General features: G+C 43.4%; 3 protein-coding genes across 6 annotated transcripts in view; 2 read left to right on the top strand and 1 right to left on the bottom strand.

Annotated features, from left to right (window-relative positions):
* Nucleotides 1-22: 22 nt before the first annotated feature.
* Nucleotides 23-14,421, top strand: ndufaf2 (NADH:ubiquinone oxidoreductase complex assembly factor 2). Of its 4 annotated transcripts, none has more exons than XM_051074927.1 (5): nucleotides 23-246; nucleotides 2,227-2,301; nucleotides 10,154-10,243; nucleotides 11,356-11,396; nucleotides 13,731-14,421. In XM_051074927.1, the coding sequence occupies exons 1-5, from the start codon at nucleotides 132-134 to the stop codon at nucleotides 13,971-13,973; spliced, it is 564 nt and encodes a 187-aa protein (XP_050930884.1). In that variant the 5' UTR covers nucleotides 23-131; the 3' UTR covers nucleotides 13,974-14,421. The 4 variants fall into 4 exon arrangements, with proteins under 4 accessions (XP_050930884.1, XP_018524786.1, XP_050930886.1 ...); XM_051074929.1 differs by lacking the exon at nucleotides 2,227-2,301 and adding an exon at nucleotides 6,691-6,730 and having other exon boundaries at nucleotides 101-246; XM_018669270.2 differs by lacking the exon at nucleotides 2,227-2,301 and having other exon boundaries at nucleotides 26-246.
* Nucleotides 14,422-15,726: 1,305 nt separating this feature from the next.
* smim15 (small integral membrane protein 15) lies at nucleotides 15,727-18,426 on the bottom strand. The gene is made up of 2 exons (XM_018669271.2): nucleotides 18,309-18,426; nucleotides 15,727-16,436 (listed from the first exon to the last, which is right to left on the bottom strand). The coding sequence occupies exon 2, from the start codon at nucleotides 16,403-16,405 to the stop codon at nucleotides 16,181-16,183; it is 225 nt and encodes a 74-aa protein (XP_018524787.1). The 5' UTR covers nucleotides 16,406-16,436; nucleotides 18,309-18,426; the 3' UTR covers nucleotides 15,727-16,180.
* Nucleotides 18,427-19,536: 1,110 nt separating this feature from the next.
* The window catches only part of LOC108878552 (zinc finger SWIM domain-containing protein 6), a 47,284-nt gene continuing 41,896 nt past the window's right edge, over nucleotides 19,537-24,924 (top strand). The window contains 1 exon segment of the mRNA XM_018669383.2: nucleotides 19,537-22,479. Coding sequence (XP_018524899.1) covers nucleotides 22,002-22,479 — 478 coding nt within the window. The 5' untranslated portion in view covers nucleotides 19,537-22,001.

The raw sequence follows: 24,924 nt of genomic DNA, 5'->3' as shown, positions 1-24,924 counted from the left end.
TCCAATCACAGAACAGGTTATTAGTTCCCCTCCCAACCCACGAACACTTGCATAAACACTCCAGTGGAAGGACAGACAGCTGACAAGGGACACAGAATACTCCCCAAAAACCCACGGGTTATCCTGTGAACATGAGCAGGATTGCTGGATTTCTTCGACGGACGTTTGGGATAGTACGCGAGCACGTCGGGACAGATCATCTGGGGAATAAATATTACGTTATCCCACAACAGAAGACATGGACAGGTAGGTAAAGTCTCATTGTGCTAACTCGTGATTTCGTTTACAGTCCAAACGTCTGTAGACTACTGAAGACGACTTAAGAAAGCAGTTATTAAAGTTATTTTCGGCTCGTTGTGTCCTTGACACTTCAATATGTCTGCAGGCTGTAGCTGTATCACTGCTATAAACTGAACTACTCCTGCACCCTTAGTTTTCATTTAACTTCTGTCTTTGAATTCTTCTTTAAAAACCTTTGGCCATACAGCTGTGTATCCTGTATTTTGAATCAATATGCCACCGCTTTCTTCCTCTCATGTGTTATCTCTACCCTTTTAACTCTTGTAGTATTGTAAAGCTGCCACTAGATGGAGGAACAGTCTCAATATGAGCATTGTCATTATAGAATTTTAATAAGATATCTTATGTGTAGTGAAGACAACCCACTGCAGTAAAGAGTTTTAACTGATTTTGGGAGGCAGAATGTGGTGCGATTACGACCGCTACACTGTCCCTGGCTCTCAAAGAGAAAAAAGTCCTCCAGTGTTGCAGATGAATTAATAGTTGTCAGTGATGAGGCTTTAGAAGGAGGTCATATATCCCTACTGAGACATGGCAATGCTACAGTATGTAACGCTCAAGCCAAGTAGTAGAACTGTGTCATCAGGCTTAACCATGGTGGGATGCCAGTAGTGCCCTTCACACCATCTCCAACTGCTAGAAGGCCAAGGACATGCTTGTCTACCTCGCAGACTCGATGCCTGGTCTCACTGTGAGTCCTTCTCCAGTTGCCCTGTTTTTCTTATACAGTGTCTTAAAGAAGTGTGTCTAGGGCAGGAAGATGGCGAGACGTATGCCATGGTAATGACTCACCTCAGCAGAGGGAAAGAGGGTTTGGTGGTATCCTGGCACAGGTACGCAGATATTGACATAACTCTGTGTTGCTTTTACAAAATGACAACAAAAACACATTGTGGAAACTTCCAGTGTTACTGTGTGTCATACCCATACCTGCATGTGAATTATGGAGTACATAGTGATGCATTAAGGGTACATAAGTCCTGTCTTTGCTAGTTTAGTTCATTAGCAGAATCCAGGCTAGAAATCCATGCTTTCCCCCCACCTTAAATCATCATCAGCTGGGGTCTTACCCAGACTATAGGCCACAGGTCAGGGGTCACAGGTCAAAGAGCACAACCTTTGCCAGTTCCAGACATGACACTGCTGGTTAACAAGCCATGGGCCTTTGGCTTTTTGGTAACGAAGGGCTCAGAATTGTTGTGCCTGAGCAGTTCTCTCCCTTCCCACATACTGTATTTGTGCAATCTGGGGACTACACTACACAGCAGTAATCTGAGAATAATCTTATCCCACCTACACATTCTTGTGTTTGTCTCCCTCTCTTGGTGCCACATTATACAAGCTAGATAAAGTTTATCTTTGACTTGCATAGGCTGAAGTGATATCATACAGTGATACGCTTAGTGTTACTTTTCTCACAGGGTGAAACCAAGCAGTTTTGTTTTTCTGTTTTGCTGGAGAGGGACTGACCTCTGGCAGGTTGCAAGCCCAGGTTTCTCTCTGACTGAAGTTGACTTTGTGCTTCACCTTTTCTCTGCGGTTTGCAGGGAAACTTGTGCCCACCTCGTATTTATAATTCATTACAAGGCTGCTCCTCCACCCCTGGCTGTCAGACTATTCAAATGAGACATCACAGAAGCCCATTTTCCAGCACGCTACAGGCTACCGCATTCACTGTCCAATCACAATGACTGACACTGTGGAGAGGCTAGTTGGCCTGTAGAAAAAGTGGTTCCAAACAAACATGCTCATAAATGCCAAACGGGCACACAGACAGAGTCATATATGCGTTCGTAATAAACAAATAGAAGTAGATGGCACACACATTTGTCTCTCACCCTGTCCAGCCTTGTGGAAATAAAGCAGATGCATTATTCAGTCCATATGTCTTGCTAAAGCGAGCTCTTTTTGATCTTAAACTGATAGGCCAAGCGTGGGCTCAGGGCCTCAAGGCATGGACCGCAGGGCTTTCCACTGCAGCACGAGTAGTGGTTGAAGTAGGTGAGGAGTCTCTCTCCCTCTCTCACTCTCTTTCTCTCCCCTTCCCTCCCTCCCTCAACCCTGCCTACTTCTCCTATTCATTTGACCATCCCCAGTGCTCAGTCCGTCCCTCTCTACCTTTATCCATGCTTTGCTGCTCCCGTGTTCTACCTCTCTCAATCTGTTAACTTTAGAAAACTGGGGCGTAAGCAATTCTGCGCATGGTAGGCTTTGTATGAGGACGTTAATGGTTGCTAAGACAGAGAAATAAAAGGAGGCAGCTCCTCGTTTTATACGTTTGTGTTCTATCTGATTTCAGCAGTCTCTTCTTTGGCTGACCTCTTTATTTGCCTTCAGTTAGTTCTTCCTTCCCTTGCCCCTCTCCTTCATTGCTGCCTCTCGATTTTTCCTCCTTTGAAGCTAGTCCAGTGAAGATTTCTATTCAAAACACTAGAGTGCTTCAGCAGTGTGGAGGGCTAGACCCAGCAGAGAGCTTAGTATCCCTCTCTCCTCATATGCTCCTGCACATCAAAATGAAAAGGCCTGGGTCTGAAGTATACACCTTGAGAGAGAGAGGGAAAAAAAGAGAGAGTCTCTGTCTTTCGAAAAGGTCCAGCTATAGAGGCCTACTGTGTGCTGCTGCCCCATAGAGAGAACTATGCTATAGGCCATGGAGCTGCAGTGATTGTTGTCTGTGGCAGGACTACAAGAGAAAGCCACTGGCAATCTGGCCACTGGTCTTTAGAAGGTCTTTGCCTTGGTGTTGGCTCCATAGAGCTGAATAGAGAATCTATATTCTTCTCTCTTTCTGTGTGCGTCTGTCCCCCAGGCCCAGGCTCTGCCTCACACTGCATGGGGCGCCGTGTCATGCTGCCCAGATGAAAGCAAGGCATTCTGCGGATGGGCTCATTCGTCTTCAGCAGTGGGCCTGCAGCTTTGACGCCTGCCTTCCCTCCCTTTATTTAGGAAGAGAGGCACGCTGACATTATCGGCCGCTGCAGGCACATTTGAAAATAATTGCCTGTATGATTGCTATTTTTCTTACCTCTTTGAGGAGGTGTAGCCTTTGTCTTGGAATCAATGGCTGCTCAATACTGGACAGGGGAAAGGCAGTTTCCTTTCATGTCTTAGTGAAAAGGATGTATTTTTAGCGCTATTCATTTTAGCAGTGTGTGCCATGCAGTTTTAATCTATTGGTCCTCTCCACTGTGTGGAGAATGGAAGGGATTCAGAGGTTCTTCAGAGGTGCGCCACGCTGTTGCAGAGAAAAGATGCATTGACTTGTCGTCCTATCACTATCCCTCTCTCTTTGTCTATTATTTATTTGATTCCCCAGCTCTGTTCTATGAAGTGAAAAACTGAAAAGGCCTCAGTTCTGCTATTTCAGGATGGGCGACTCTAGGGACTGAGGGAGGAGGTGTGTGTGCTTTTGCATTAGTGTGTGCATCTGTGATTGTATACATGTGCTTGTGTGGCACAACAATACACACTCTGTGTGTATGTGTGTATTTGTGTCTGCTTTGTATTTAAAAAAAGAAAAAAAAAAATCTGTGATTGTGTGTTTTCTCTCCACTTCATGCCCTAACACACTTAACACAACAACAGATGGCTGTGTGTCATCAGAGCGTTGATTCAAGCCGCATATTTCCATGGAAAGAGTCGCAGCGGAGAGAGACGAGGGTCCAAATGGCTGTTTATTCTGCCACAAGTCATCCCCAGGGTGTGATGAAGGAAGGTCTATCCTACAGGAGGACACCAAGTCAGTGTTTACCGTGGAACGGCTGTGTCCGGAGCCGCTACAGTAAATCATGTTAATTGATCAGCAGCATTGCAATGCATGGGGTTTAAATGAAGGTTGTTTAATCATTATAGGGAAACCAAGTGGCTTTAGCATATCTTGCTGTGTACAGTTTGCCAAGTGTGTATTTGTATGTGTGTGTGGTGGAACATCATGGAGTGGCTTAACTACTTCATTAAAAAGGCATTTGAAAAGATAGATGCTGAGAATGAGAAACAGGCACATTTATTTCCAATGGTAGAACATTTCAAATGGGCCTAGATCCAATATCAGTGGTTTAAGCATTTAGCAAACCTATTAAACACTGCCTATCTATGTTAGACCTATATCTTTGTATATTTCAGACTCCATCTGTCTCACAAACTCCAAATTTTTCATGCATGTTATTGTTTCTACCTCCTGTAAACTGAGTTGCTGTTTGGCGAGCGATTATAGATAGTCGATGATGCCAACAGAGGGAAGACAACAAATTAATCAAACTTAATTTTTCCATTTGGCTTAGATGTGATTCACTGTCCGCATGCATTCGCGTCTAAGTTTGGTCAGATGGCCAGCGAGATGTTTTGACACCTCAGGGCTCCTTGTCTGTCAGAAACTCAGCCAGGAAGACTGACAGACAGACCGACACACGAGGAGACATCTCCTGGAGCCTGCCGCTGCTTATTCAAGTCAGAATATTTTAATAAAGCAGACAGGCAGAGAGAAATAAGGCTAGGAGTAAGGGAGGAAAGATAAGGCCGAGGGAGACTCACAGAGGGTGGAGAAGAAGGTGGGGTATAGAAAGTGAGTGACAAAGAACAAGGGGGATGCTGACATATGGGGTGAAATTATAGAGTGGGGGAAGAATGGAGAGAGTGAAAGTGAAAGGAGGGTTTCTGACAGAAAGAGGGTGAAATGAGTGGGTGGAACAGGCAGACAGATAGAGGGGGAGAGAGAGAAGGTGGAGGTAGGTTAATGGAGAGTGAGAGAGTGGGGGGGGCGGCGAAGGTGCAATGGAAGGAAAAGGAAGGGGGTTGGATGAGAGTGATGGAGGTGAATAGAAAGGGGTGGACAGCTTGGTGTATGGACATCACATGCATGAGCCTCAGAGGAGTCAGGGAGGAAGGAGGAGGGCAGGGGGGGTTCACACTGCTCCACAGCCTCACAAAGGACGCTGACTTCCTGGCTCGCCATGGTCCTTTTCTATAACCCATCAGGCAAGGAATAGACTTCAAGAGGATGGGTGGTCTTAAGCAGAGGGGGCTAAAGTATCCCTTCCACCCTCAAGTACGGCTGCGTTTAGTTAAAAGTAACACACAGGGGAAATCAGAGTATTCTTTTCAGCATGTTATTACTTCTATATGAATTATTCTCCTCTGTTCTGCCGTGAGTCGCTCAAGCCTCAGTGGGATCGACAGCAACAGGGACAAACAGAATGAGGGCTGAATTTAAAAAAAAAAAAAAAAAAAAAAAAAAAAAAAACAGAACAGCAGCAGCAGGCCTACTTTACGCCTAAGCTCCTCCTCTCACCAGAATCGAAGCAAAACAACGGCTGGCCTTTTCCCTCTAAACCTCATCACTAGGCTCAGGGCTAATGGGTAACCATGGTTACAGGCCTCACACATCCCCTCCATTTTTTTTTTCCAGGGAAAGAGATTGGAGGGGGAGAAAGAGAGAGAGAGAGAGGGCGAGGATGTCAGTATTGGTACCTGGTTGCCCTTGTATCACTGATGCTTATCAGATCACTCCATCTTCATAAAGCTGTCCATTACTATGCGCGTACTGGTCCTACCCCCCGCCCCCCGTCCCTCTCCAGCTGAGCTGAGCGCTGGAAGAGAATAAACTAGGCTCAATCCGGGCCAATGGGCCCGCTGCTTAAGGATGGCTTTTTTGCTTCCACCACGGCATTGGGCCGAAGACTCACCACATTACCTCGCACAATCACGAGGATGAAGAAAGCTGGTCTTTCTGCCGTCTGTTGAGAGGGAGAGCCGGAGTTGAATGGCGGGCTGTTGCAAGTGGGAGCTTTTGTCTGCATTGCAATCTGTTCAGACAAGTGAGCGTGTTGTGTCTCAGGAGGAACATTGGTGTTGACGGTAAGGGGTGTGAGACGTATAGGTCCAACCAGTTCGAGCTCATTCTCTTTTGCCTTGTCTGAATTTTTAGGGCTTTCTCTACCTGGATGTTGCCAATCGAAGTGTGCTCCCCTGACATCTGCATCTGTAATCAAAGACAGAGTGCAGCAGAAAAGCACAGAGTGAGCGAGACATGCAGCACATGCAGACGCCCGGAATGACATTGTGGAGGTGAAAAACCTCTCTGGTCGCCCCCAGCAGTACTCACCTGGGAGCTGATGTGTGAAGTTGGAGATTATGTGTGTGTGTCTGTGTATGCGTGGGGGTGTGTGTGTGTGTGTGTGTGTGTGTGTGTTGAAGCAGGTGATGGAGTTTAGCGGGGTGTGTTCAGGGTTCAAAGAGCAGCCCTCGAAGCGCATCACGTCTTATTTCTAACGAAGGGAAAGGATAGGCAGTAACCTGCGGTTTGATTGGCTCCCGATCTAGCTGCCACGGCAACCCCTCACCCATCCTGCCTTCCTGTCTCCTCTCCTCTTCCTTCCTCCCCCCCCCCTCCAGGTTCCACAGCCAGGCTCACAGATGAGTCGCGCTCAGACAGGTGAGATGGCTCATGAATATTTATGCAGTGGGATTTCATTCCTCCTGCCGCTGGCCCCTCCCCCTCTCCAACGCAGTGCTGCGTTTGTCCTTCACGGTAAGAGGCAGCGTCCTCGCTCCTGTCCCTCAGGTTAATCTGCCTGCTCTCTAGCCAGTTGTGTGTGTGTGTGTGTGCGTGTGTGTTGTGTGTGTGTGTGTGTGTTTCACTGGTAAGTAGGTTTCCCCTAGTGAGTGATGAGAAGGCAGACCTGTCACAAGGGGGCCTGCTGAGATTGAGAGCTCCTAACACCCTTCATACCTCTCTCTCTCCCTCTCTTTCTCTCTCTCTCTCTCTCTCTCTCTCTCTCACTCACTCGCTCACTCACTCGCTCTCAAGGTGGGGGAGAGGGAGGGCACAGGCCTGAACTGTGAAGCAGAAAGATAGCTTACACCCAGTTTGATGACTGTCTGTGTCAAGTGCAAACTAGATAAAGCTAACACATAGTACTATAATTCATGAAACAAAATTACGCAGTGACTATATTGACAAAAGTAAAAACATCACTGATCTTAATGTGATGATTCTAATGCCTCCATTTCATACAAATGGAAATTGAATACAGTATGTTTAAATGTTTAGGCTGACAAAAAAGGTTTTTATGTGTAATGTTTCATTATTTTTGTCATTTCAGGCACTAAATAGCTAATAACTTAATTTGAAAAAGAATGTAAATGGTTAGATGTCTGTTGTTTGTGATTTGAACAGCTGTATCATCTACTGGTGACTAGTAAGTTTTTAAATGTGTTAAATGTCAAAGGTTCAGTGTTTTTCTCTGTTTTTATATCACTGTAAAAAAAATACTTTGGGGACTGTTGGTCAGACAAAGTAAGGAATTTCAATACATCACCTTGGGCTCTGCTAACTTCTAATGAACTTTGTTTTAGTCATTTTAAAGACATAATTGTCATAATAATCAGTTAATTAAAAAAGATTCTGTAGATGTTTAGATGTCTGTCTGTTTTTGTCTTTGTGCTCTGCGTAAAATAACAAAAAAAACTAACTATAGATTTATTGTTAATGACAGTACTCGTTAGTTGCAGGCAGCTCCTTGAGGTGAGAAATCGCGATGCCAAGCCAGCCAATTTTGTTGTGCTACATTAGGTGAAGATTAGGCCTATATACAGTAATTGTGTTCACTAATAAACCAACATCCACAAGTAAGGTTGTTGTGTTGTTAATCTTGCACATTTGTTTTTACTCCTTCTTATATCAGCCCCTGTGAGGTAATTCCGTTTTTAGAGAGCCAGTGTGTTTCCTTTGTACTTCTGTTGTAAAAACAGTGTAGCCTTGGCCTGTGTGTTTTTTTTTTTTTTTTTTTTTTCTGTAGTTGTCCCAGATCGGCGATTACCAAGAGAGCGAGATTCACCCCAATCAGACTGACAAGCCTCCTCCCGATGTGTATGTGGTGGGAGGATCATCCTTGTTTCATAAATATATGTACATACTGTATTTGTTATTCAAATCCAAGGATAAAAGCCGTGGTGGAAGGGGTTTAGTCATGCTGTAAAAGCAACAAGACAAGAGGAGAGCCACGTTGGAGTGTGACAGAGAGAGTAGAGGGGTAGATGCAACCTAGCGGAGAGAGAGATAGAGACAGAGGAAAAAGTGGGTGCCTGTCTTTATGCTTATTAGTTAGGCATTAGTCGAAGCTAAGCACATTGCTTGTGGGGACTGTGTCATAATTGTACCATTTCGGTCTGCTGCCACCCACACCCAATGCAAATATGGATACAATCTGTTTATAATTAGCATACCTGTTAAATGTATTTGTTAGTATTGCCTAGAGAATGTAGCCTTTTGTTTGCTGGCAGTTGTTTTTGTTCTGCTGTTGTGGGGGTTTTCTAGGAAACAGTTCAACGGAAAACATTTTAAAGTATACATGTAAACAAATGTGAGGATCATAGAAATGTTTTTTTACATATTACCAGGCCAGCTTTTAGATAAGGTGAAAGAATGCAGTTTTTTTTTTTTTTCCATCAGACCTGGATATCAGGAAACTGAAGCTGCCGAGCTGGAGCCTGTGAGGCCCTATAGTGACAATCTAGTGGGAGCCAAAGCAGAACCAAAGCAATACTAGCCTAATTAGCTGACCTGATTACTATATAGGCTGGATAAAAGTATGGAAAGGAATCATCCTCGTAAGGCATAATTACAAAGTATTTTGTCTTCATTGGAATTAGTTTAAAACCAAACAAATAGTCAAGGAGGCACAAGCAAAGCAACAACACAGCCTCCCGTACACACACAGCCTCTTTTGAGTGCCATCATTCATCCATTCCTGTGCCATAGCTATCTGTTATGGCTGAAGTAAACATTAAGGCCATCAGTCTGCGGTGTGCATGGAGGCGGTTGCCTCCATTTGTCCATGTCCAGTCAGCTGCGGAGAAACGGTGATGGAATCCTGACAGATTGTCTGTGTTTTGGAGCGTGTTGTTTTCCTTGCCCATCCATTTCTCTCCTCCTAGCCATGTTTGCCATGCATCATCACTCTTTCTCTCTCTCTCTCTCTCTCTTTCTTTCTCTTTCTCTTTCTCTCCCTCCTTCTGCCTCCTCCTTCCTTGCCTCATCATTTCTCAGAAGGATGGAGGCAATGGACGGACATCCGGCTACCTGCGAGGAGAAACTATGAAAACACAGCACTTCTTATTAGAGGACACTGTATGGAGCTCTGTAGCACCACACAAAGACACAACACAACTGGCTCTTTTTTAAAATTCTCTTGTCACTCTCTTATTCTGTCTATATCACTCTCCGTTGCCACACCTCCCTCTTCCTCTACCTCTGTCTCCATGTCATTGTGTGCCATGCCAAACTTGTCTAATCAGCAGATTCTACCAAAATAATTGGCGGTGGCCTTGCTGCTAGCGAGCGTCGTGCTGTATACAGATAGGGAAGGGAGCACTTAATATTCCACGCAGCTCATACCTCTCCTGTTGTCTGTGATATCTGACCTCTTTTGTCTCCTGCTCGGCTTGATGTTGATTTTGGAGGGCATTGTTAGCCAGAGCGCTGTGATTGGAAGGAGGTTGTCAGTGAGGGGGGCTGTGGTTGGTTGGGTTAAAGGGAGGCTCATTTGCATAAAGGCTTAGCCCAGATTTGGAGCCACTCAGCGAGATCTGAGGAGAAGGGCCCGAGGGCCACGAGGTAATCATCCATGGCCTGTCACAGCGCTGTCATCCCTCTGTGTATTTGTGTGTCTGTGCGTCTGTCTGCGTCTGTGTGTCTGTGAGCGAGTGGGAGACAGGGAGCATTGTGTCTGCGCCTCTTTGTGTTTGTTTGTATTCCTTTGCGTTTTGTGTGCATCATTGTTGAGCATCTCTGTCTCACTCCTGCTCCCTCTCACTGTCTTTCTCTCTCTCTCTCTCTCTCTCTCTTTTTCCCCAGGAAGAGTTGTCCGTGCCAAGCGGATGGTAGTGGCAGCCAATCCTACAGAATATGAATATATAGAAGGCAGCATACCGACAGAGTGGGACGGTAAGTCTGGACTGCGGCATCACTGTTACATACTTTAACTATCAGTAACATGGATAAATGACAATGTTAACAAAAGAGCTACCCAGCAGAGTACACAAAGTGCTGCACAAATAAAATGGAATAACAAATTCATGACTGCATCTATTGGGGCCTAGGCTAATCCATTGATTTTCTCTTCTTCTTTTTTTTCATGTGAGATGGGGGTTGGGAAAAGCGTATTCATGAGTTTATCAAAGACCCCTTCTGCTGGTGTTATACAACCGTACCATAAAATAGTGTTTCAAATTTCTTACAACTGGATACAAACTGTTCCCTCTGTCTCAGACTGGCTTTATCCACCTTAAACCCCTCATCCTGCTTCGCCCCATCCCTCATGCATTTTCATCAGGATGCAAATAAGAAAGGGATAAAAGAGGCCCAGAATCCCTGTGCTAGCTGGAGGAAGAGTTAGAAAATCTCTCTCTCTCTCTGTCTCTCTCTTTCTCTCTCTCTCTCTCTCTCTCTCTCTCTCTCTCTCTCTCTCTCTCTCTCTCTCTCTCTCTCTCCCCCCTCTCTCTCTGGCTCCCTTTAACCTGCTCTGCTGTGCAGCCAGCTCAGCCAAAATAGAGCTCCTTTAAAAAGAAAAAAAAAAAGAGAAAGAGATGACTGACAGACACAGCTCTACTCAGGAGGAGAAAGAAGGACAGAGGTATTGATGGAGAATGACAGAGTGTGTACTTTCAAATTCAAAGATCACAGTGGATCCTCACTTTCTCTTCTGAGACGCAGCACTCAGTGGCCCCCGCTCTGCCTAGACTAAAGCAGTATTAGTGTTTTGAGTTCATCATCATGTGTATAGCTTGGATGTTTTTTCAATGCTCCGCATGTTTTCCCCATAGTTTGCTAAGTGAAATGAAAACAAAACAAACCCTGGATACACTCCCTCAACTGGCTCGGTTACTCAGTAGTTGCGCCGAGCTACTGTAGTGCCCTGAAACTCAGTGACGCTATAGCTGCAGCCTTTAAATATGACTGCAGGTTTTGTTTGTGCAGCGTATGTTTGTGTGGGTGTTCTCGCTCTTCTTATTCTTTTTCCCTTTTTTTTTTTAAACTCCTCTCTCCTCCTCCTCCAGCTTGGATCCGAGGCAGACGGAAGGAGCCCCCCTCCATCGAGGTACGTCTCACCACCCCCACCACCCAGCTTCCCCTGCTGTGCTGATGGTTGGACTCTGGGGGACTGGTTACAAGGGAGGGAAGAAGAAGCAAAGATGGAAAAGAGAGGCTTTGATTTGTTTTATCTTACAGTTTTCGAACTGAATCCAGGAACTTTGGGGGACAGGTGTTAAAATAAACAGCAGCTGAAGTGCATTGATGGTGAGACTGAGAGCAAAGACAGCCTCTGAACAAGGGGCTCACTGACACCATGTCCTAGTTTACTTTCTTTTTTTTTCCAGCAAGAAGCCTGCATCTCGGCTTTTTGTGTTTTATTTCTGGCAGTCTCCAAGATGGGAATGGCGAAGGAGTGCAGTTTTTCCCCTTGCGTACCTCTCACTGGGTTTATTGCTCTTTAAATGTGAGAATGCTGGAAATTATTTGGCTGGCGAAATGTGGGTCTATAGGAAATCCCTTGGAAGGCCAATACCCAAGCACTCTTTCTATCTCTCTGTCCTCTATCCCTGCCAGTGGCCAATGCCATCCTCTGCCTCTATTGCCAGAACATTCTCTTCCAATTTTCTGCCTTGCGTCTGCCCAATAGCTGCCATCGACAGCTGGACAGTGTTGATGTGGCCAAGGCTTCACTCCCAGCACATTATCCCTACCCCTTGTCACGCTCCCTCTCTTCCCGGTCCAAGCCGACATAAATTGATTGGATTAAATCCTGTCATTAACAGGCTGGAAAAGCAGCTCAGTATGTTTGTCTCCCTCCCCAAAGCGGGGCTTTTTGGCCACGGCTCTCCCCCTCTCTTTTCCAGTCCTTCAGTTCTGCCAAACACACAACAGCATTATGCCCAGTCCTCCCTTCCTTTTTGGCTTCCCGTGCGAGGGAGAGGCTAACATCACTGGACACTAGCTGTGGCTCAAGTGGGTAACTATTCCGCTGGTGGACTGTGTTCTGGTTATAATTGTTTCCATGAGTTGGAATGGTTGTTTATATTACGGATGCCTGCCGTCATGTTAGTTTACCAATCCGTTCCAAGCACTACATTTTTAACCAGGGTTTATTGGACCAATATAGGTTAACTGAACACGCTTGTTCTTTTTCTAGTAAATGCCCTACTTCATACTCGGCACACACACACACACACACACACACACACACAAATACACAGTTTTTCCTGGAAGCCGCTGAGTGCAAGTTTGTGTCTCTTTTACTTTTGACTAGTGCGCAGCTGGAGTTTTGTGCTTTGCTCTAAGACAAACCAGAGGTAGTTGATTAAGGAGGGGGAAATTATCACTGGTTCAGTATTGCGGGACCCTTTGGTGGTTCCAGTAAGTAGTCTTGCAGTCACACTCCATTTTCTCCAACTCTTCAGGCAACTGCCACCTAAAAATTTCCAACTCCACAGACCTTGGCAGATGATGTCTAGTAGGCATGGGCAATATGATAATAAATTCAAGCCAAGTGTCAAACATTTGCCATACCCTTCATACCACAGTGGCTGTCCCTTTAATATATCTGCATAGCCATGGTGGACAATGTGGCCTGATTTTTACATCATAAGGATGAGGAATTTTGACTTGTCAACTGTTTGATATAAGTGAAATATTCCTATTTGGTCAGTTTAATCATTTCCCAGAAAGTGTAATATATGAAAAGTATCACTACAACAATAGAAAATTACATATACCACAATAGATGACTTTTTACATATCAGCCAGGTTTTGTTCATGGTATCACAGACTACAATGTGTAATATCTATTCAGTACCTTCAGAAAAAGGCCTTTGGAAGACATTAAAAAGTCAATATTTTTTCTTGCCTTCCACATACTGTAACATTTGGGTTTTTTTTATATAAAGTTGCAGGCCATAGGGAGACTTAATACATGTGTACATGTAACCTATAAGTGGGATTGTTGTGATGTTCAATCCTTTTTTGTAGAGTTTCAGTCAGCTCCATTAAACCTGTCAAAGAAACTGTTAGCCACAGTATGTAGGAAGCTCACTGACCCATTTTAGCAAAAACTTATGAATTAATAAATCCATCCACCAATATTTTATCATTTATCTTGGACCAGGTCACATTAACTGATTCATTATATTACTAGGAATTATTGCTATATATAGCTGGGAAGTACCGACAAAATATAGTACATGAATGTCAATACATTCATATTCTTATATCCATATAAATAATTCTTGGCCATATCCCTCTTCCTAGTTGTCCATCACTCTTAGGCCGTAAGGAGGGTATAACATTGCATCATAGATGATATTTGAAAGCTCTTGAACACTTCATAAACCTTGAATATGTACTGTATGTGTGTGTCCACCTGTGCATTTTGTAGGAGCTGCTGAAGAATGAGTTGTACAGGGAACAGATCAAGCTGAAGGCCAAGGAGGTGGAGGAGAAAGACCTGGCCCTGCAGGCTAAGGAGTATGAGGAAGGTCTGGTGGCAACTCCTGCAAGGATCGCGGCCAAGGGCCATGCAGCTGCCACCAGCTTCGGCAAGCAGGAGATCTCAGAGGACCCCGCCAGCACTGCAAACACGTTCCAGCCTGGCTCCTGGATGCCCACTTCCAAGAAATAGACAGAGTCAACCACATACACTGAGACTGCTGTGCAATGTAATTACAATCCAATAGAAAAGCCCTGCAATAAATACTACCTTTGTGAAACTGATATTCACTTTTAGTCCAGACGTGGAGATGTAATATTAGAAACACCTTTCAGTATAATCCAATCCCAGTCAGCAACACCACAAACTATGACCTTCAGAAATTACCAGAGTTTAATCTACTCATCTCTGAGTCAGTCTCAAATAATTCAGCATTATACATTTCACAGAGGAAGTATTTTGAGGCTGTTTTATTGGACTACATTACATTATAAGAGAGGGTTTCTGCTTTTCTGGTCCCTCAGTGTATATTGAATATACACAAGATGATATCCATCACTCATCTAAAAGCTGATTATAAGTGATGACAGTAATTTAATGTAGTTGAAAGGTTTGTTAGTAAAGAGAAGAAAAACTGAAATGGTTGTACTTCATTAATTATTGAGTTCTTGATAACAAATAGGTTTAAGGGATACCATAAAGAATTATTTTTAATTCATTGTAATTCTAATAAATATGGGTATTAGTACTCTGTACTGAACTAAACCTAAGATTTTTCAGAGTTACAGATCTCAGGAATTCAGCTATATCCAAAGAAATGATGAAGTCATTTGATTACTATTCAGTGTTTTGAAAGCGTGCGGAAAAGAACATGCTGTAGGAATTGTTAAGCAGAGAGGAAATGAAATCAGGTCAGCCCTGTCCACAGTGCAGTCAGACTGTAGTTACATTAAATACTGTGTTAATGTTTCCGTTTATAATGAAGGTGGCATCCACTGCCTGTAAATCACGAGTCAAAATCATGAATAATGTTACAGTACGCTGATCCGCAGTGAGAAGTTCTTTCACTTGAAGGTCAGAGTTTATGTTGGCCACAGAGTTGCTGAGGAAAGGAGCTAAAAAGAGCAGCCTGAGCCTTGCTTAAAAAACTATTGTGAACTTGGATCCTGCAGCTGAAAACATGAACGACCTACTCATGTATGTTTTTATAAATGCTCTCAAGACATGATAGTACACTGCACACATGGATGAATAAAATGTCATGAGGAAGGAAAGGGAGGTGAATATGCTGAAATTACCTACCTGTCTGTATTTAGAATCATGGGTTTTAACTGCTTCTTTACAGGCTCACAAGTACTTAGAATTACAGTACCCATAAAAACTATTCATCCCACTGGACTTTTGAATGTTTTATTATTTCACAACACTGAGTCACAGTGAGTGTAATTCATTTTTTATACTAATAAATCAAACTGAAAGTACATAGATCTAAGTGAAGAACATAAAGTGTATAAAACACAGTAACTGTTTGCATAACAGTAAAACCTGGCCAAAACAATCCCAGTTCACTCCATTCAAGTCAATATTTTATGGAAGGTTTGGCAGCATGTTGGTCTTTTACAGCGTTTACATATTTTTTGTTTTTATGATTGACCTTCCTGTGCTGTGATCAATATTCAGTGCCCTGGAAAATTTCTTTTATCCTTCTGATTTTTTTGGATGTTCCTCCATCTTCAAGTTGTAGGTTGTTTTTTTTTTTAAATTATAAATGACATATCTGTTTTGCCTCTGACATTAGAGTCTTTTCCGTCAATCAGTACATAAAAGCCTAATTACAATCACTCCTGCTCAGTGCTGCAATACAATAAAACACGAGTGGGTGAATACATTTTATGTGCGCCTACTTAAAAGCACTTATGATGCTGTTAAATCTACAAAGAGAAAATTATGTTTTCTTATCAACCATGAAAACTTTATTGATTAGAAAGTAATAATTTGGATATTTTGCAAGTGACTTGGAGAAAAAGTTCCAGTATGCTCATTACATCATCAATTCAGCAGAACAGGGATGCTAACAATGGAATGCAAGGTGTTGCAACAGCTGCACAATATTATCAGCAGATCTCTGTACAACAACATCATACAGATGACCACTGTGCTCTTGCTGACCAAAGTCCCACTGGGACGTGCCTCCTCCGGGCAGTACTGTCCGTCTCAGCACTGTTAGGCCTGTGGGGCCAGTGTCCCTCTTCCTACCCCGGGTATGAGGTGTGGTGGCCCTGTGCTGACAGTAGGGCTGGGACAAGAAAGGGCATCGTGTCATTATTTGGAATAAGGAGGGCTATGAGCGTGGTGGTTGCGCCTCCTTTTTTTAATGCCCCCATCCTACCCTCACAGTCTCAGTCTTTCTTGGTCCTCTTTGCCTTGGCTATGTTTTCCTGACGTTTTTGCTTTTTCTTCTGTTCCCGGTCACGTGCCTCAATCATCTTGGCCAGTTTCCAGGACAGCAGTGCACTGGCAATGAAAAGAGGTGTGAGAGCCAGTATGACAGTGGTGAGGAATCCATAGGGGTCTTTGGCAGCCCACTCCACCACATACTCTGCCCATGCCCGAACGTCAATCATGCTGGTCAGCAATGACGAGGATTAATCAGACCTGAGAAAGGATACCAGGAGAGAAAGGTGTGAATAGCCAGGGATATGTAAAAAGTTAATAAATAAAAAAATCTTAAGACTAATAATATTAGGGGTGAACAAGTTAGTGTTGTGAATAAAATCTACTTTCACATGTAATGGAGTAAATTTCATAATCACACTTTCAGTAATGTATCTTCATACAGTTTTTGGGAAGAAATTAGTGGAGAAATTGTTTATGTATAAAATAACCACAGTAGTGAAGAAACAATTAAATCAACAGAAAATTCACCTTCAAAAGATTTAGACAGTCACTTCTTAAGTAATTTGTTAAAGAACAATACCAAACATTTGCTGATTCATGCTTCTCAAATGTGAGGCTTGGCTGCTTCTCTCCAAACAGATTAATTGATAATGAAAATAATAATTAGTTGTAGCCTTAAACTAGATATACACAACCTTTCTGGCTAATCAGCTAAATAAATACATGACAAGTTCAAGTTCTTTCTTGCACTAATGCAAAGAAAAAAAATGTTCCATGAGGCAATCCTGCTTGTTGATTTGCAACACTGCACACAATGACCTTAAACACCCTACAGATATTATAGGAATAGCATTATTAGTAACACTACATGTGGACATATTGTATTAAAAAGCATGGCAAAATCTCTGCAGCTGACTAATTATATAATCACTAATCACAATCAAACTGATATTAACAAGACTTCCTGTTTTGAGTTCAATCAAACTGCTCAGTTCACTGCTTTTTCATGCATTTTTAAGGAAACATTTCTAATCTTTTCTTTCTTTTTTTTTTAGCTTCTCACATAAAGGATTTAAGGCTTTTCTCTGTCATACACATGACAGCAAATTGAATATCTTTGGGTTTTGACCTGGATCTGAAGATGTCACCTTCACCACGACAGGATTCATTCGTGTTTTACCGTCTTTCTATAGACAAAGCATTACTAAATTGAATATAAAAAATAGCCATCACATAATGAATATACTCATTAGTTGCAGACCAAATAAGGAGTGAAACATTAGCAAAACTATTAGTATCAGTAGTCATACATTATAGGATGTCCAGTGCTGGTGAGCCAAAGGTAATTGGACCTCCCTTTTTATAATCGAGGGATAATCTTTAATGAGCAACAGAACGTTTGGGAGAGTTAGAAGGAGAGTAGGGAGTGTCTGACTGCTTTGACTTCTGTGTTTTGATAATGGATTTAAACTGGAGTAATCAGGTGACCCTCTCAAGTATTTCACAGCTGTTTCTGTAAAATCAATTGACTTAGTGCCGATTTCGTTGTACTTAACTGTACAGTGACAATAAAGCCTATTCTATTCAATTCTATTCTATTCTATTTACTTAATTTGTCTCAGTATTGAGAAAATGGCAACAAGTCCAGTGATTGTACTCACACAAAATGTGGGCTTACAAATAACTAACGGTAATTAGTTCAGTTAACACAGAAAGCTTACATTAGCTACATTTTCAAAGAGTCCCTCATAAACCTGCTACTGGCTAACTAGCATCAGATCCAGTTGCAGCTAGCATATATTAACTGTATTCGTCGGCAAAGCCGTTGCAACCCAATTACTCTGGCTACATCTCCATACAAACACATTAAACTAACGCATTCGCCTTGTCTGCCACTATGACTTGATCGGGATTTCTGAGATGTGGATGAAAGATTTACATTTCTACTAACGGTAACACCGTTAGCTAACCCGCCGCCCATCCATAACGGCCTAACTTTAGGGAGCAAGAGCTCTGGTCTCTCGGCTAAACAGCACAACAACGATGCACGTGAATGTGCCCTAACAACAAATCCATACTTTCGTATTGCTTAGCGGTCATGAAAACGCACTTAACATAAAATAAGCTTACCAAAGCGCCGTGATTTGTGTGTATATCCACGACGATAAGTTACAGCTCCTCCCTGTTCCAGGAAGTGAAACTGCTGTGGTGTCAGATACTAGCTCGCTCGTGATTGGATGTGAGACTTTCTTTAGGAGATGGGGAATGTAGTCCTTTAGCCTCAAAACTTGGCCTAATACACGACAGGCTCATCCTGCACCAACAGCACTGAAATTAATAGTAAGGCACACAAGTTCTCTGCTTTAGTGAGTTTGGAACAACTATTACTTTTTCACTGAATATAGCAGCCTGATAATCATGGCAGGGTTAACTTCCTAGAAGGCCCCAGGGCAAAAATTTGTTGTCAGGCCCCATATTGACTACCACTGTATATGGCAGTTTCATTATGGCACAGAGGAACCAACCACTACCCTAGAGCTGAAACAATTAATTGGATTAATCAGTTTGTTTACATACAGAATTGTCTGTCTTTTTTAAATTGAAACTCACTGATACCAGCACCTAATATGTGAGTATTTCCTACTTTCTTGCTTTTTGGGTGTTGGTTGGACAACTAAACTGAGTTTAATTAGAGTTTAAATAGTTCACCTATTTTTAACAATTTTATGACATTTTATTCAATGAAGAATCAGTTGATTATGAATTATTGAATGGATTGATAATGAAAATTGTTGGTTGTAGCCTTGCAGTACTTCTATGATGGAACAATACTACCTCACCTGAGGCTTTCTGTGTGTTAAGAAACAGCATCAATTTGATAAAACACCACAAGTTAGCTTAATATAAACTACAGCAATGAAAGTTTTAAAACTATATTTTGAAACAGAATTCCAGAGCCATAAGGTGGAGGGTAGATCACCAGTTGGTGATCTAACTTTGCTAATGTGCTTGGCTTTGCGTTAAAATCACTAGGCCCTGTGTCATACAATAATTGTGGCAGACTTGAAAGTCCTATAAACATGAAAACGTAAAAATAAGCAGTAGTGCTATACTATTGTGTCCTACAATTTGTGTGACTCTACAGTGCCAATGCAGATATTTACTGAGATAATTTAATGTTCAGAGGAAGCATTATGCACATTAATACCCTAACAAACAGGAGAGAGCAGGGGTTTTTGAGAACCTCTAGTAAATGAAGCAAACCATACAATACAATAACATGCAGCAGCAAGAAATATTCACAGAAATGTAATAATTATAGAAAAGCAACAAAACTATTTTATTGTTATCATTCTTCCTCTTTTATTCATAACAGTATACATATTTTTGGAAAATGAACAGGTGACATAAAGTGAGTTGAAAGGTTAGCCTTACTTCTTATGAAATCAAAGCCTTTGAGATTTCTTTAAAATTTATTTAGAGTGCAAAACCAAAAACATGAATTTCAGTGATATGAAATCAAACATTGTGAATCGATGCATTTGATATATCATGATGAATTTCGATAATCATAGGCAGACAGACCTGTGACCAAGTTGGTGGTTGAAGCCCCTTGACTAAGGGTTTAAAGTTTATATATGGCACCATCTTCCCAGTCAACATACTGTCAGGGTTCCACACAGAAAGAATATGAATATGCATGCACCATGAATATGCTGTAAAATCATGTCTGCTGGATAATGATTAGAATCAAATTTTGAATACAGATACAAAACTTGTGAAAAAAAACACAATGTAGTCCACTTTGTTACTGGATGAAGAATCAGATGACATCTAACTGTTGCTGAAACTTCTGATCATGTGTGGAACCGCTCTGTCTGAGGAATAAAGCAAACGATAAGGCAATAGGCTAAGAAAAAAAGCAAAAGGCTCCACTGGTCCTCTGAGAAAGATGACTAACATAACAAAGGAGGACCTGCTGGCTTTGTGAACTTCCTGTGGGGAAGTATTGAAACCAAATCAGGTTAGGCCACATCTGCTCTGTCCATACGGCATGGATCACTTTCAGAGCAGTTCAAAGGCCAGCCTTTTAGACCTACTCACAGAGGAAGGAGAGGGGCAGCTGGGAACACATACAGAGGACAGACACATTGCAAACACACATTCTGGTTTACCAGCATAGTTTTGGTAAACTTTTATAGACAATTTAGAGAAACATCCTCAATCTGGTGGCTTTTTTGTTATGTGATTATAATTATTAGCGTATGCTACACGTCTCATCAGGCTGGGAGAACCCGGACGGTAGGCAATGCAGCCGCACCCTAACCCTCCTACAGAAGTAGGCCTCCTTTTCATGACACAGCTACGGAACTAACATTATCAACACACAAGGAGGGGGGGTGGGGGACCATAAAATGACTGCACCACAATTTACAGTTAACCAGCTCCACTAGTGGTGTGTGTCATAATGACTACAAGAAAAACCACTAGCCTGGCCAGACCTTGAGGAATTTCCAATATCCTTTGATTGTGCCTTTTCTGTTGCAAGTTGATAAACTTAAGTACCGGACTGAGTAAAAAGCAAAGAACGTGATGGGACGTTTGCATCTCCCAGCAATTTAGTCTTGCACTTTCATAAAGTTGGGAGACTTGGGAGACTTGCAAGAGACTACAAAAAGAATGGTCAAGATCAGTGGATCAGAGGCCCAGATATCAGGATCTAAATGATACAACTTGATAGTACTGTAGAACCTTTAAAATATCTGGTAAAGGCCAATGTCTTAAATCCTTGTAGCAAGCTTTCTGTTTAAAGATTGAAGACTGAATTGATATAACTACTGTGACTAACTGTGACCAGTTTTTAAAACTATTGACAATGAATTGTTGGCTGTAGCCTTGCAGATCTCCTGTGATGGAGTACCATCTTGCCTGAGGTTTTCTGTGTGCTAATTACTTGACACACATAAAAATTGAAGCAATTTGATAAAACACAACAAACTGAAGCAATTTGATAAAACACAACAAACGACAACAAAAAGTTCACGTCTTAAAACTAGATTTTGACACACCGCCCCTCTACAAGACCATCTTCACAAAATGGAGGACCCATAGTAGCCTATTTTATATAGTACTTAAGTGATGCAAATTACTAACAAATTACTGATTAATCAAATTATGTAAACAAAAATAATATAGAGAGAGGCTGGGGCCTCTGCGGTTAATTGTCCAAAGGCTGTAGCAAAGTAAACCTATGCCAAACAGATGACTGAATGACTGATTAGTGACTACAGAGGACAAGCATGTCCAGCTCCATATCTTTATGTTCTTACTCCCACGCCCTTTCTGTCTCTGACAGCTGAGAGTCCTTTGGACTAAAACGTCGAAAACAACCATCACGTTGTTACTGAAGAAGCCAGAGCCCGGGGTGGTAGCACAGGCTCCAAAGGAAAAAAAGTCAGTTTTCTTGCCCCCTTTTACCCCTGTGGGAAACTGCGAGACCGCCCCTGGATTAAGTCCCCGCCTTTAGACTCAAATAAGAAGGAAACTTCAAAGGCCGTCGGCCGCCGGGGCTCCGCCCTCGCGCTCCCGAACGGCTTCACAAAGGATTTGCCGACGTTCGGGAATTCCGCCTCCAGTTCCTTTTATAGCGCCACTCGTGCGCTGGCAACGCTCCAGGATCCCGCCCCTCCCGGTTACTTTGACAACACAAAGGACTTCACGGAACTCGCAGGCGCCGCCTACCTTTCCAAATAAGGGCAGTCTCTCCATGTACGGCAAACAATCGGTGCGAGATTGCCCTTTTCTCTTCCTTATCCCGTTTATATGATCGGAGAGGAACTGCGCTTCAGGTTGGAAGCGGTGCGATCATGGCCGAGCGAGTCCAGCAGCCCCCAGCCAAGCGGCTCTGCTGCCGGCCCGGCTACAACCCGGCATGCAGGCAGGGGCAGCGGGCTGGAGGAGTCCTGTGTGGCGGCGCGGGGTCCGCTCCGGGAGGGTCGGGGAATGGAAAAACGCACAACCCCGAGTCGTTGCTCGACATCGCGGCTCGCAGAGTCGCGGAGAAGTGGCCGTTCCAGAGGGTGGAGGAGCGGTTCGAGAGGAATCCCGGAGCCCGTCCAGCGTAGGATCGTATACTGGTCATTCCCGAGAAGCGAGAAGGAGATCTGTATGTATTCCTCTTTCAACGCCGGAGGAGAGGAAAGTGGAACTAGCGGGGACAATAATGACGAGACCCAGCTGCCTTTCCTACGGGGTGTCACTCTGCTAGAGGGTGGCTGGGTGGACAACGTATTGCAAGTCGGTGAGTGGACTATAACGTTACAATAAGGCAGGAAAACAGCCCGTAATGAACATAACAACTAACTCGCACTGTTTGCCTTTTTCCATGGAATCGTGCCAGACTTTTAAAGGGCTTGTGTGTGCCTCCCATAGCCTGGTCTATTATAAACAATGCAGGGTATTTCCACACCAGTCTACCCTATAGCTGTGTGAGAATAGCCTATTTTCAGATAAGCCCGTAATAGTAGCCCACTTCTCCTTGTTTTTGCCCACTGAGCTGCGCGCATTGAATCGCCCAGAGCCATCCCAATTGGAAGCTTAGCACTTTGTTCCTATTTTTGTGTCTTTCCAGCTCTCCATGCCCCCACCAATGGGTACGCAGACAAAAGCCCCCTATATCTTTTCACCGCTGGCTAAATAGACGATATTTAGAAAGGGTGGGAGGGACGGTGATTTAAAGCCACAGTGCTTCTGTTTTGTTTGCCAAACACCTTTGTGAGAGGGGCTGAAGCTTTTCTTTCTGCTTTCCCAATATTCAGTTAAAGCCCAAGCTATATGCAGCTGGTAAAGGCAAAGATGCATTTTCATTCTCTCTCTCAGCTGCATTATTTGTGGTACAGCTCGGAGTAAACAGAGGTGCTGTAGGCTCAGCAACCCCCTGCCTGCCTGCCTGCCTCTCTGCCTGGCTGGCTGCCTTTGCCAGAGCCACAATATTTCACTGCATTCGTCAGTGCAATAGACTCAGCTGTCAATCCGACTCCCCACCCTTGGAAACGGTTCAGGATTCTAATCCCATTACCCTCCCCAGTTCATCAGAATCTTAATGCATTCTGCAAACAAGATTTTATGCATGATCTTCTTCCTCCTCCCTCCCCTCACCCTCTCTATCTCTCTCCCTTGCTCCCTCTCCCTCTCTCTCTCTTCTTGGCTTACTATCCCTCCAAAGAATCTGTGTGGAGATGGCTTCAGCTCTTGTGGGCTCAGAGAATGTGCAGTGCACAATAGTAGCCATGGAGCACACAGACAGGCAGGCAGCTCTCTCTCCCTCTCTGGCCTGTTTACCAGATTCCCCAGCATTAGGCTCATTTATGTGCTCACTCGTTTGAGGCTTTAGGAAGCTAAACACTCAGCTCGGGGGTAAAATAGAAAGTGCGAGGCATCCGCGAGGACTAAGGAGATATGTGTGTGTGCACGCGCTTTGGAAAATAGTCAGAAAGAGTGACAAAGAGGGTAGCAGGGTCATTTTCTGTGGCTGAGCATGTGTTTTTGTGTGTGTGAAAGAGAGAGAAAAGAGTATGTGTGTGTGTGTGTGTGTGTGTGTGTGAGGGGGTTTGATAAACACAGAGGGGGATTGTGCATGTGTCTGTGTGTCTTCGTCTGCACGGGCTGTCAGTCTCATCCTGCATGCTCACAGAGAGTGGAGGATGACAGGCAAGTACATAGCAGGAGGAGGGCATGTTATGCTGATTACAATTTTCGGCCCAGATTTTTTTTTTTAGCTGGGTAAAATAAAGCCAAGGAAGAGAAAATGATAAATAAAAGATGCAATCTTCTCCAGGGGACAGGCAGCCACTGGAGGATGAGGGCTTAAAAGCAGGGCAGCATGGGAGGGGGGCTGTCAGCCACATCACACACCACATGTATTGGCCCATCAAACACATACAGTGGGTCTGGCCTGGAAAAAAAAGTGCAGAGTGGTTATGAGGGTGTGTGTGTGTGCACAAGTGTGCCTGGCTTTGTGTGGCTTCTCGTGTGTGCGTGTGTGTGCTGTCAGTGGGATGGGATTCAGTGTTGATGATGAAAGACAGTAGAGCGATAGAATAGATGTGGAGGTTATTGTGTATGGGGGGAAAAGCTAATATACTTGAATGGATCTGCTGTCGCTGTATTCCTCTCCTCCCCCCTCTCATCTCCTCCCCTACCTCCCTCTCTCCCAAGTGAGCAGCTATAAAACTCTCCATATTTACTCCCCTAAGGCCAACTACCAGCCCCCAGTCTCCTGTGATTATTTATCTTTTTCTCAAAGACATTAATCACACGCTTTTTCCTTTTTTCCTCCATCTCTTTCCATACATCAGTGCTGCAGAGGGAATGGATAGGGGGATGGCGTTTAAGGGGAAGAGCAATAGATCGGGTGATATCAAGAAAAAGAGGGGAAGCCTGGAGGGAAAAAGTGGGTGGAAAATGCAAAAGAGAGAAGAGGCATTGAAATGGTGATTGCAAGAGAAGGGGATGTATGAAACTAAAGAATGAAGCGCAGAGATGGGGAGAGAGTGAGATGGATGGGTTGTTCTTTCTCCCATGCGAGCTCATCTGTTCCAGTGCCAGGATTTGAGATAAATATTCATATATATGAATGCTAGTGTTATCTAGCAGTCCACTGCTCCTCAGTTATAGCAGCATTATAACAACCAAGCTTTAGCCCCCTTGCTCTCTTCCTACTGTCGAATCAGTGATGAATTTGTCA

The sequence above is a fragment of the Lates calcarifer genome, linkage group LG13, assembly GCF_001640805.2.
Source record: "Lates calcarifer isolate ASB-BC8 linkage group LG13, TLL_Latcal_v3, whole genome shotgun sequence".
Lineage (NCBI taxonomy): Eukaryota > Metazoa > Chordata > Actinopteri > Centropomidae > Lates > Lates calcarifer.
Note: the sequence above shows the minus strand (reverse complement) of the source record. Positions and strands in the feature narration are given on the sequence as shown.